Source organism: Leuresthes tenuis, unplaced genomic scaffold (genome assembly GCF_036924035.1).
Source record: "Leuresthes tenuis unplaced genomic scaffold, fLeuTen1.0.hap1 SCAF_24, whole genome shotgun sequence".
NCBI lineage: Eukaryota > Metazoa > Chordata > Actinopteri > Atheriniformes > Atherinopsidae > Leuresthes > Leuresthes tenuis.
In genome coordinates, this window is record NW_027325378.1 from 15920204 (window position 1) to 15933390 (window position 13187).

Consider the following 13187-nt stretch of genomic DNA (forward strand, 5'->3'; position numbering starts at 1 on the left):
CTTTACGGTCCAACAAAACAAAGAGTTTAAAGAGCGTATTTTAAAGTTAAGTCACTATGAACACTCAAATAAAAAATGCAGCGGGGAGTATCCTCAATTTTATTTTTCATACGGTCTATGTAGTAAAATGGCACAGGCAGCTTGGAATATGAAATGTGGCCTGTCCACAATTTCTGGACTACGCTGAGGCAAATGATAAACCATTAATTGCCCTCTTTTATGCCTTTTTAATGTTGTGGCAACGAGGCTTCTGTGTATAACGTAAGAATGTCTTCCGTTAAACAGCGTGGCTGACTGAAGGGCATATTAACCTCAGAAGGTAACAAAGGGTAATGCTGTATCTTTGTCAATCTTTTCTTACGTGTGACATTTATCTCGTGGTTTTATTATTATTAGTTTATTCTCATTTTCACTTTTCATTTTATGTAAGCCTTCTTCTATTTTTCTATAATGATGAAGTTTTCTTCATACTTATGTATGGTCAAATTAAGGTAATAATACAACATAACAACAATAATAATGATAATAGTAATAATAATAATGATGATAATGAAAGATTGTTACATAGCTACAGCTGCTGTCTATGCAATATGTCACAGAGAGTAAAAGCTGCATAATAATGAAGTATCACTGGATTCAAGTGGTGTTCATAATACATCAACATAAGTGTAGCCCTTCCCACTATTGAGTCCTCTGTACAGACAACACTACATAGTGAGTGAATGCATGAGTGAATGAGCAGAGCGTTATAAAAAAGGGTTACTGGAGATGCAAACAAAATGAGAAAGTCTGGACACTTACTAACCTCAGCTGAAATAAAGTGACTTTAGACAAAGAGGAAAAAGGAGAAAGAAAAAGACTGAGATGGTCAGAATATGCATGAAGGGTGCTAATTACAGCCATGGACACACCCATTATTGGGATGATTCATCCCAGCTTTTTCACATTTTCACTTCCTCCCATGCCTTTCATCTTTGAAGTCTTGGTGAGTCTTTTTTCTTTTCGTGATTCATTTAATTTTTGTCTCAATGGGCCCACTCGTTGAATCACTGACCTCTTTCTTTCAAAGGGAAGACAAGGTAAAGAAGAGATGATGGCATGATGCAGAGAAAGAGGGAAAACTAAAAATATAAATAAAAAGATTCACTCCCAGAAGATTTCACTCACTAAAATACTTAGAAAAGATAACAACATGTGAAAACCAACCGTGGGCCTCCGATGCCTCAAAGTCCTGTTTGTGGGGTTAAAGAGACAAGAAACTATCACCTACAGCCACAGTCAGTAAAGTCAAAAGAAAGGTATTACCTAATTTCATCTATAAAATGTGATTTTGCTCATTGACTTTTGTCATTCCACTAAAAATGGTGTAAAATTGTCAATCAAAATTTTAAAAAAAAGATCATCCATCTATCCATTTTCTATAACCGCTTAATCCAACTCAGGGTGGCGGGGGGGTGGAGCTTATCCCAGCTGTCATTGGGTGAGAGGCGGGGTACACCCTGGACATGTCGCCAGTCCATCACAGGGCCACACAGAGATCAACAACCACGCTCACACTCACTCCCAGGGTTAATTTAGAGTCACCAATTAACCTAAGATGCATGTTTCTGGGTGGTGGGAGGAAGCAGGAGTGTCTGGAGAGAACCCATGCACACACCTGGAAAACATGCAAACTCCAGCCCGGAATCAAACCTTGCTGTGAGGCATAAAAAAATGATCACATACAATTTTCTGAAGCTGACAGATTCAAAGTAAAACATCAATTGAAACACTGCTGAACCTGAACCTGCAAAGTTGACCAGCTATTAGTATCACTGAAGCCCAGTTTCTAAATAACCTGTAATTATCTCCAAATAGCCAAATATCTTACCTATTTTTTTTCAGCATATATACTGCTATCGTGTGACTACGGCAATATTCAATATGCTACAACCTGTATCACTAAAGCTCCTACTTAAAAAAAGCGCAAAGAGGAAATCCCTTTCAAGAGGCCACTTCTGTTTTTATGCATCTTAACTCCACTGTAGAGTCTGTGCAGTAAAGCTGTTGAGTGCCTCTCCAAAAATGCTACTCAGATGAACTCCAGTATGATTTTTACAGTTGGACATCAACCATAGGGAGTAAGCAATCCTTTCCGGTATCTACAAACAACTCTTAGTTGGTAGGATATTTTTAAATATTGAGATTAAAAAACATTAAGGTAAATGTTGTCACATTGCATTTATGGTGTTAGCTGAATTAATTGCCTTTGTATGACCCACTGCACCATTTTATTCCAAGGATGTAAAAGCAAACTTAATGAAATGTACCATGTCAGCTAATTACAGCGACACTGTGTAATCTTTTTTCCATTGGGACAGACTCCTGCTTACTTCTTTCTTTCCTACTAGATTTCAGATATACAGGAGAGATAAAACCAAGGCACTGCTTCACAATTATGCCCTCTGGGTAAAGCTTGAAGATCATGGTCCTCATCAGTTTAGCTCCAGGTTAAAAGGACTGATCACATAATAGTTAGACCAACAGCAGGCATTCTGAAGTAGATGGCAGCCTCAAAGATGCCAATACTTCTGTTAAAAAAAAATGACGTTTTAGGGAAAGATCAGCAATTTTTTATATGGTTGCAAATCATAACCAGACCTGAGTGGAGTGTCCAGTTCTACAAGTGCCCTCCTCAAACAGCAATAATTCACAAACACAAGCACAAACAGCTCATTAAAAAAAATTACCAAAGCAGTTTTACCAGGAGCAGTGCAAATTAACACAGTCACATACAAGCAGGAGACTGTCAATGACTCAGTCACAGCAAAGATACCATATACTGAAAGCATGAACCTGATTACCTCTTCAGTTAAAATATGTAAGATATGCTCCCTGGCTCTGATTAAAATAGGCTGTTTATCTTCTTATTTTTACTTTGATTAATACATATTTCCATGAATGTCATGCAACTCAACTCTTCAATCTTCTCACCTGCTTAAATATTGTACAATTGATACATTTTCATGCTCAAACAAAGTTCCAAGTTTTTGCATGTTTCCTTTCACTATTGTAAGATACTTGTGTTTTGCATCACATGTAACTGTCACAAATGTGATATTACAATGTGTTGAAAAACTAAGGTGCTACACTACAATGTAGACTGCAGCAACCTACAACCAAATGTTGTTCAAGCACCTTTAACTTTGCTGTCGGGTTGGTTAGATATAAAGATGGTGCGAATTAAAGGGCTTAAATATTAATGCATGGTTACAGGATGGTGTCACATCATCTGAATGACTCCCTTGGCAAACAAGTGGCAGTAATAAAAGTTACCGTCTCTACATTTCTGCACATTTTAAGTTGTTTCTGCTAAATTTTAGACATTTGGACAAAAGTAACTATTAAAAAAACGGTGACGCGTGATTGGTTGGTTATGTCCCTCTGCACTCAGTTCAGATGAAACACATATTTCACCTGCTATACAAGTGACATTGTATGTTAGTTAAAACAAAACAAACCGACAAAAATAAAACCAAGATTGAAACAGAAGCAAAAAGCTTTGGAGTATTAGATGAGTACTTTACTATTACTGTCCATGTCATCTCACATTTTCCTTCCAGTCAATCTGAACCTCCTCCAAGAAGCAACGAGCAGGCATGTCCAATGCAAAATTTAAGGCATGCTTTTTGGGGGGTAGATTATGGCACAATCAGCTGTGATTTCCAACATAAGCTTGGTAAATAAATACGTATAATTCATTTAAATACTATCCACCACAAATTAAGTGGGTTTTTTTGGGGTTTTTTTTAAGACAAGGTGCATGAGGTGTCTACAGTTTCAAAAAGCTAACTTTCTGGTACACTTCATATTGACAGTAACAATTTAATACCAAAACAGTTTGTGCCAGACACAAAGCAACAGTTAATCTGCCGTATATTGCAGATATTTATAAGTGATAAGTATATTCAAAGACTGCCCTAAACAATAGTCTGCATGTTATACTGTATGTGCAATAAATCTAACAAATGAGCACAAATGTCCCTTTGACACAAGATGTAACATCATAGAGCCAAATACAAAAAGACTACTTATATTCCTTTCTTTGCATTCCTAAACGTCTCACAGTGCTGTTGGTTAAGGAGGAGCTGCACATTTCTTTTGGTTCATGTTTATCTACAAACACACAGAACAACATGTGAGACTGCATAAATGTGTAAACACCAACCTGCCAGACTTCCAGGCCTCTGCAGGGTAGCCGTAGCGTAGAGCTCGTGGGAGATCTTGTATTGATCAGAGGCGTGATGAGCTGCCAACCGTTTGGGAGACAGAGTGGCATAGCTCCCAATGCCTGAACTCATCTGAAAAGACAAGATATTTTGACTTATTTTTATAGCTCTGAATTAACTCAAGCAATGAACATTACCACACTTATACAGTACTCTGGCTCTCCTGTTTGATTACTAGGTGCTGGCAGCCAAATATATAAACCCCGACAGGACTGTGGTCTCATTTATGAGTTTTACATATAAAATTTGTCTATTTGCATTCCTTTCAAAGTACTTTTAAAAATTGATTTGGAGTATATATCCAACTGAATATGTTTTTGGAAATGGGTTGTGTGTGAACCATGTCCAAACCTCTTAGCAATATAAGTATGATTTTTTTTGCTGACAACACCCTCTCAAAACATCCACAAAAAAAGAAGCTTTCATGGTACAATGAGAGATGAGATGTGTCAAGGTGCACAAAGAAGAGCAAATTTGACGAGAAGTCAGACACAGGAAGAGCCAAAAGAATCTGTTCAATTTTAAGAAAATACCCAGTGCAGATTCCAGGTTGCACATCACAGCATTATATCAGAGTTATAACCAAAGACAACTTCTCATTGCACTCAGTTATTTTGGTTTTCTCAGTTGCATCCATTTCTGTCTAAATTAAGCATCTTTGTATGTTTGTTTAATGGCTAAAGTGGGTATATTTAAGGTTTAGCCTTTTAGTTTAGTTTAAACACAGACAGAGACAGACAGATTTGTTTGGATGAAACTGAACTTGAAGAGCTCTGGACAATTGGGGCAAATACTCTTCAGCCATGCATTGGGCTATAAATACATATAATTATCTTATGTCATGTAACATAATGCTATTTTATTTGGCAGCGATGCTGCCATGTAGCACAAATGATAAAACTGAAAAATATATATTTTTCACAGCAAATTCCCACAAAGTAAATATACAAGTTAAAAAAAAAACACCAATCCCTGTGACAACCCAATGTGAGCATTGTTAAATTAATGTTCAGGGGAACAAAATGTTGCATTTCTGAAGAGCTTCCTGCGGGGTGACACGCTGTGTGAATGACACAGGCCAATTCATGGTGAAATCATGGAGTAACATCCTGTACCTGGTGAAGAGGGGACGATGACGAACTGGCCCCTCCTCCGGTTGCTGTAGAGTTGGGTGGAGAGGCCACCCTTAGGGGGGACCCACCCCCTCCAGCTGTTGTCACAGCAGCTGTAGTACTGAAAATTAAAAGAATAAAAGAGAATTTATTGAAAAAAAAAAAGGGGGGGGGGGTGATTTGCATTTACATATACAAAAAAAAGGTCCATGCATCATGTGTCATGTGTGATCTAAACATTAATGTTATGGCGACTGTGGTTCTCTACCTGTATGACTTAGCCAGCCGATTAGCAGAAGACTTGCTTGGAGAGGAGGAGGAAGAAGAAGGCAGGCGTTGAGTGGTAGAGTACCCTGGTGCGTCTGAGGCTGATCCCAGGCGTTGATGTTTGCTGGGGGAACCTGATCCTGAGCCTCCTCCTCCAGAAAGAGGGGAACTGACACGCTGGGCAGGTAAGGTGGAGCTGGAGTAGTAGATACCTTAAAAGAAAAAAAATAAATAATTCTCAACATTATGTTATGTCATATAAATTTATCATAAAGACAAGGTAACTCCAGGTGAATAAACAAGAAGAAGAGAAGGAGAGGTGAGCGCTTACCTGATCCTGCCACAGATTGTGATGGTTGCTGCTGGGCTGCACGACTAGATGTCACCTGAAGGGATGTATGGAAGCACAGAGCAAATGAGACAAGAGCAGCTAAGACATGGGGAAATGGATACATAGAACCGGTTATTGGGAAGGGGAGCAGAAGTTGGGAATAGAATAAGAGAAAAAACAAGACTTCTGATGAATTTGATAAAAGAGTAGTGGCCATCAAAAAACTTTTATGCTCAGTGGGTTCTGTCAAGCCTTTGAGCAGTCTCAAATTAAACTAAAGGATCTGGTAATGAAATCCCCACAGAAAACAGGGATAATTCAAAGCGCATAATCAAGAAGAAGATCATTTAATCATCTTAGCTCTGACTGGAATCATCATCATAAAGCTACACAAAGTAAAGGAGAGGTGCAGGTCAAAGTATATTCTAGTTTTAATACTCGTCTTCTATTATAGTATGAACCTTGATATTTCCAAACACGTAAAACAACTTAACCAGGCCCTTCACTCTTAAGTTATTGGAACATTTTCAGCAGAGTAAAAAAAGTCTTAATTTCAGACAAATCTGAACGAGTGAAACAGTGAAAAGATGTGCAACTTCGAAATCACCCACTGACTTGCTACTAACAGCTTTGACTGCCATACTTTCCTAACAAATAAAAAGTTATGCGCCATTGTGTGGGTCAGCGGGAGAGTGTGAAGCTCCTCTACAACAAATCACATGCTGGTCTGTCAAAAAATATGCTCCTTATTCTCCAGAAACAGTGAGGTGGAACATATGCCAGCTGTCCACTGTGATTAAAAGTTAATGTTTGAGCTGTAATGAGGTTTCAAAATATATTATTACTAGCCTGACACAACTGCAGTTGTACAAGGCCATATTGTGCTAGCACAGAGTTATAGAGTCACCTTAGAGCGCAGTCATTACTGTATGCAGTAGACAGTCAAACAATCAGAGAAACAATCACACCTTTTGCTGTCTAAAATGTAAGATCTTCACTAATGGAATAAATACTTTTCTTCATTAATCAAACGAGAACTCGATTGTTCATCTAAATAAGAAATCTGTATCTTTCTGTTGCACAGAACATTCCTCTGCCTAACAAACCTTATTTCCTGGAAGACAGAGACTAAAGAGAACATATATGTATAAACTTGCACAAACATGTTCTGATTATTCAATATCCAGCAGCTCCCATAATAAACCACCTATATTATACAAACACACAAATTGCACTAATGTTAGAAGACGAAGAAGTTTGTAACTGTTTCCAGGTGTGAAATATTTGCAGCTATTCAGTTGTGCAGACACACACAGACACACACACACACACACACAAAAAGCGTGTCTGCTCAGCAAATCTCCCCGAGATAAATATAGCATCATGCACAGACTTCCATTCTGTTTACAGTGGACACCTCTGGTTATATTTCCTGCTCTGTGATGGGCTAGAATGTGTGTTGAAGACAACAAACCTGTGGTTCCAGCACTGCTTTGTTTGGAGGGGGGTCATAAAAATGTATTTATATCGAGCTGCATGAAACAACAGTCTCTTTCTAAAGGTCTGACTAACAGTTTATTGAAGAAAACAAGCAGAAAAGCAGAGGAGAGACAAGGATAAGACTGAAAATAACAAAAATTGGTACAAACTTTGGTACTTATGTACAACTTCTTGACCTGTTTTTGACACAGTAACATTGTGACACAATCTGTATCTGTCTATGTGTTATCGTTTTAACAAGTTAGAAAGCCAAGCTCTAAGGTTGATAAAATGAAGGCTCCAATGCACTTTAAGAATCTTGTTCATGATTCATTTTATTTATTTGTGTTGGTAACTGACAAAACTTCAGATATGTTACAATAATGAAGAAGCATAGAGACACAGTGTAAAGTAATAGATGAATATGTAGATAAGTAAATGGGTGTGTAAATAAATGATGAGTGAAAAATGAATTGTTGGCAAAGGCAACTCGAAAGAAAGCCAGAAACACTGAGGGAGAGCACTTTCTCTATTCCACTGTATTTCATCCTGCAGTGCCTCCTCCTTCAGTAAAACACAGGGATCTTTGAGGTGCCATGTAACCATGCATTATTGAAGCATGCCCTCTCAGGGTTATAAATATCCCACAAAAGAGCACTAACATGCCAGAACTTTCCCTTTATCCCTCTTCTTGAAACATCAAATCATACAAATTTTAAATACTTGAATCTTTGTACACACATGATTGACAGTGATTGTGTATAAAGCATGTGTGTTGGTATGTTTGCAGGCTTGTGAACAAACACACCAACAATGCATGTATGCATGTATGGCAAATGCATGGAAGCTGGACCTGCCTATCATGCAGTGCTGGCATGCATAAAGCTATTCATGAGCAACAAGCCCTGCTGACAGCGGAGGTCCCATTACACTGACAAGCCCAAAACATCCGAGGAGAATGCACACGCGCTCCCATGGACAGAGATGGTGAGCACAGTGGACATGGAAGGAAGACGGGAGGTGGGAAAGATAGACAGGAACACTGAAGAAAAAAATGATTATTCTGTTTTTTTCCTGAGATGTCTATCCATCTGCATCCCTGTCAGATTTCCCTTTCTTTCACTTATCTTGTATTTTCAATGTCTAAAGAGATGTGACCTAATATTCATCTAAAACCTGCTCGAAATAAGTTTCAGTGACTGCAAATGAATAATGAATGAAGAAATACATTTACAAAGACAGATAATAGAACCTCATGAGAAACTTATGGCAGGACTAGCAAAAATGAATAAAATATTCTTCGGATCCTTGGTTTAGAATCATTCATCTAAAATATTTCCTTTAACTTTTAATTCATAATTATCGATCCTCAATGGAACATTTGTTCCAGACGCAGGAAATATTTCTAATAAAGCACTGCAGCTGCTCACTGATTAGGCAGATGCGTGGGTGTCTGCAGGTTCTTGTGTGTGTTCGCAAGTGTGTTTGCAGCACTGGTATGACTTCTAATATGTTAGGGACACACAAATCGGCAATAATTGGCTGCTGTAGGGTTTAAAGTAATTTGGTGGGTTTTCTCTCTTGCAACACATTGCTGTGATTCATATGTGACTCTGTATCTAGCTTTATTTCTCTAGTCCTTATAAACAAGACACTTGCTCAGATTTCTCTGTGTATTTACTTTTCTCCTCATTTTTGGTTGATGGGCTTCTGCTTACTGGTCTTCCTCTGAACAGCTTAAGTTAATCTTTCTCTGTCTTTCACTTCATTAAAAATAGACAATATGCAATGGATTGCTTAAAAAGCCAATTGACGTGACTTGACTGCAGCAAGGCTAATAAAATGGGATTCTGTATAAATATGTACTTAGACCTTCATCAAATAGACACAGCAACTCAGCTGCCAAACCAATCCACAAGCAGTGAGAGCACTGGGAGTCAGAGATATATATACCAAGAGGAATGCTATGCAAGAGAGTATATGAAAAAAAGTCAGTTCAGGAAATAAAAGGGCAATCTTTGCTCAGTCTGAAAAAATGGAGCACCAAGGAATTTGAAAACCAGCTTATGCACAATACATTAACGCAATACTATTCCCAACAAGTTTGCATTAGCAACGGAGCACAGTACAGCCACACTTATAAAAAGTGGACAACCTACTTCAGGAAAGTTATTTTCACAGCCAAAAGCTTTTGTTGGCAGTTAATAATATTTGTTATCAAACAGAACCAATGCACAAAGTGAAAGTTTGTCGGTTCTCACAGGTAAGTTTACGGAAAGTGGCCGCTCTTAAAAATTCTCTCTAATCTTTTCCACATCCGCAACATTCGCATCCTTATCACTGTTTTTGTACAGCAGTATTTCTTACCTGATTGTAGCTGTGCACAGCTCCACCAACCTGCCTGCTGCGCTGAGGAGTTGCTGCAGAGATGCTGTCGCTAAGGGCGAGGGTCTGGTTGCTATGGTAGCTGGCAGAGTACTGGAGCGAAGCCTCTGGGGTGGAGTTGAGTTGCAAGGAACTCTGGGAGAGAAGAGCCGGTCCTACCAATTGAGACAGAAGTGGTGTATAGTTTGGTGGGAGGGAGGTTGAGTTGAGTTTGTGTGTGAGAAAGAGAGAGTGAGAGATTAAGAGTGAGAGAGAGGGGGTGTGAAGGGAAGAGATTGAGAGGCGAAGAGTGAAATGGGGAAGAGAGAGAGCAGCAATTTAGAGCAGATAGTGCAGCAGTGCAGCACTCTGTGAGTTGGAGATGGCATGCATAATTTATTAGCAGAGGAAGGGAGAAACAGAGGAACACAGAGAATAGGGGAAGGAGGAGGAGCAGGGAGATGTAGAGGATGGGAGGAGGAGAACTGAGAAGAAGAAAGTTGTGGATAGGTCTAACAACCTAGGGGTCACTGTCTAAAAAATTTTGATTTTTGCTTGTGATTGTTAGCTCAAACAAAACTTTTGACCTCTTGAGTGAGAAAATTATGATAATTTAGTTGGGAAATAATCATTTAATATCCATTTATTTCTGCAGTTGTTTAATGGGCATTGTAGGATGGATGAATATAGCCTCGTAAACGGGCTCTTCCCTACACATTAACGGCGTGAGCGCCACTAAAGTGCTAACATAGATATGAACTAAATCTGCTATAATCAATAATGAGTATAGCTTTAACAACACATAGATTCTTGCAATAATTTTGCCTCTAGTTTAAGAACAACCTACTTATAACATGATGCAGTTGGTACTGTGTCATCATGTAATAATTCCCCAACTCGCTGATTCCTAAGCTCCGCACATAAACTTAAATCAATCAGAAATGAGGAATGAGGACATAATAAAGCAACTTTGCAGTCTGTCTGGAGTGATGTGTTGAGCCATTTGTGTGTGCATGTGAGTGCTTGTTCAATGTTGTAAAAAAAACAAAAAACAATTGATTCTAGTTACAGAATACAAATTTCATGTACTCAACGCATATCATTACACTTCATAGGTTTAGGATGCCAAACTAGGATCACTTTCTTTTTCTAAAGTTATAATTTAAAATCTCAGGAATATGTCCCAATAAAATCCACAAGTGCCTTCCCTTGAGTCACTGTCTAGTTAGCCTCATTTTTCACTCAAAAAAAAAGAAAAAAAAAGAAGAAAAAAAATCTAACAATAATTGCCATTTCTCATTCTTCTTCTACAACTATCTGCTCTTCCACTCTTCCTTCAGAATCTTTTTTTCCTTGTGAGTCTGTGGGTTGGGAGCCAGGATCAACTCCTCAGCCTCCTGCCATCTAAAAAGACTTGTCTTTTTTCATCTTGATTCATCCCTTGCTTTTTATGAATTATTAAACAGCAGTTTTTTGTTACTCAGTCAGAGTAGGAGCTCCCGAACGCATCACTGGTGTTTGTCACTTTGTGTGTTTTTCTCTGTCTTAAAACATACGTCACAAAGTTTGTTTAAGCTGGATTGTCAAAGGATAGTTAAGTGACTAGATTGGAATATAAGAAAACTAAGTGCCTTGAGATTAACAGCCATTCTAAACCATAGTAAAAAGGAACTGGTCATGGAAATATGATAATTTCATTAGAATATTAAGCTGTTTTTATTAAGGTGTAGGGAAACTGTACTAAGAATAACGATAACATGAGAACCATCAGCTCAAATAACTGTGATCAGGCAATTCTGTAAAAATGTCACGCATTTATGAAGTTTTGGGAAGTTTGTGAATCCGTCAGAATTGTCTTTATTTTTGCATAAAAACTAAGAAAAACATCCAAAGAGTTTTCTGTCCTAAAAGTAGAGAAAAGAGTATCCAGTTAAACAAAAAAGTCTATTTTATATTTGAAAAATGTTCACACAAAATGACACTACTACCACCATGTTTCATAGGTAAATAATCTACTTATGGGTTTTATCTTCTACAGACATAACACTTATCATTGAAACTAAATAGTTTTATTTGGCCAGAAAACATTTCATTTAATATCTGTTGGGGCAGTCCACATGATTATCCAAAAAGACAAGCAGCAATGTTCTTTTTAGAGAGCAGTGGCTTTCAGCTCACAGCTATGACACGCACACCACTGTTGTTCAGTTTGATAATGCTGAAGTCAGACAGAACATTAGACAGAATAAGTAAGGCCTTTAGTTTCTAAGATGTTACACTGGGTTTCTTTGTGACCATACACACTTTTACACATGGAGTGATAGAAGTTTGGTGTTGAGATAGTATTTTGTAATACATTTAAGAAACTGCTTTAGCTAAAAACAACCTTATATTGAAGAAACCAGAATGTTAGTATTTGATTTGTTGACTTCTTTAGAATTTGCACTGCACCCAAGATAAAAAGGCTCACAATGAGAGAGCATTCTATTTGGACGGGACTGACAGAAACTCAGGCACTTACTGCAAACGAGATAAAAATCTAATTATCTTACATGTCTTCCAAATGTTCAGCCTGTATTTGAGCAGGCAATCGCTTTCTCATCAAAGCAAAGCATCAACAGCAAATCAGCTAAATATTCCTAAACCAGCTTTCAAAGATTTATCCAGTCTGGCTTTTTGCTGTCATATAACTGTGTTTGTGTGCACACACAATGATTAAATATGTACAAGCAGACCCATTCTTGTGGTAGAAGTTACACGCTTTTCATGTTAGTATTTTAATGTAAGTCCTCATATGGAAGCGTACAGAGCATCATGCACAGCACAAGCTCTCAAAATGCCAACCATTACAGCAATATCAACCATCAAAAAGGTCAGCAGACAATAAGTGAAATAGGAATGCAGTGTTCCAAAACCAATGACCTGAACAGAAAATGCCAAGCCCATTTACCCAGACCTTATACAGCACACAGGCTACCTCTCAATCATTGTTTGAATTTGTTTATAAGTCAAAGTCCAAAACATTAAAAAGTTACCTCCAAAAATGTCTGTTTATCTGTGGGTGTGCTGGCAGTGTGAACATTAAAGATTAGCATTAAAGCAGTAACTATTTATAAAAAAAAAAAAACCTTTGGACTCAAATTTATTGATTTACAAGACATTATATTTCTAATCTCTATCTGCAATAATAGAACATGTATTTTAGAAATTGCAAAATATGTAGTTGATTTAATCAATTATATCGTGAACTGTATAATCAATGCTTACATAACACTTACCTGTCTTTCTTTGAATAAACTTGCCAGTGTAAACTTAAATGAAACCTTATGGAGAGCTAAATGTCAGCAAATGGAATTGTTGCACTTC

At 37.8% G+C, this 13187-nt stretch overlaps 1 protein-coding gene across 1 annotated transcript in view; it reads right to left on the reverse strand.

Annotated features, from left to right (window-relative positions):
* Positions 1 to 13187, reverse strand: part of ctnnd2a (catenin (cadherin-associated protein), delta 2a) — a 222402-nt gene that overhangs the window by 108634 nt on the left and 100581 nt on the right. The window contains exons 6-10 of the mRNA XM_072378041.1: positions 9825 to 9997; positions 5979 to 6033; positions 5649 to 5859; positions 5384 to 5501; positions 4208 to 4340 (exon numbers count right to left, since the gene is read on the reverse strand). Coding sequence (XP_072234142.1) covers positions 4208 to 4340; positions 5384 to 5501; positions 5649 to 5859; positions 5979 to 6033; positions 9825 to 9997 — 690 coding nt within the window. The remainder of the gene's footprint in view (positions 1 to 4207; positions 4341 to 5383; positions 5502 to 5648; positions 5860 to 5978; positions 6034 to 9824; positions 9998 to 13187) is intronic.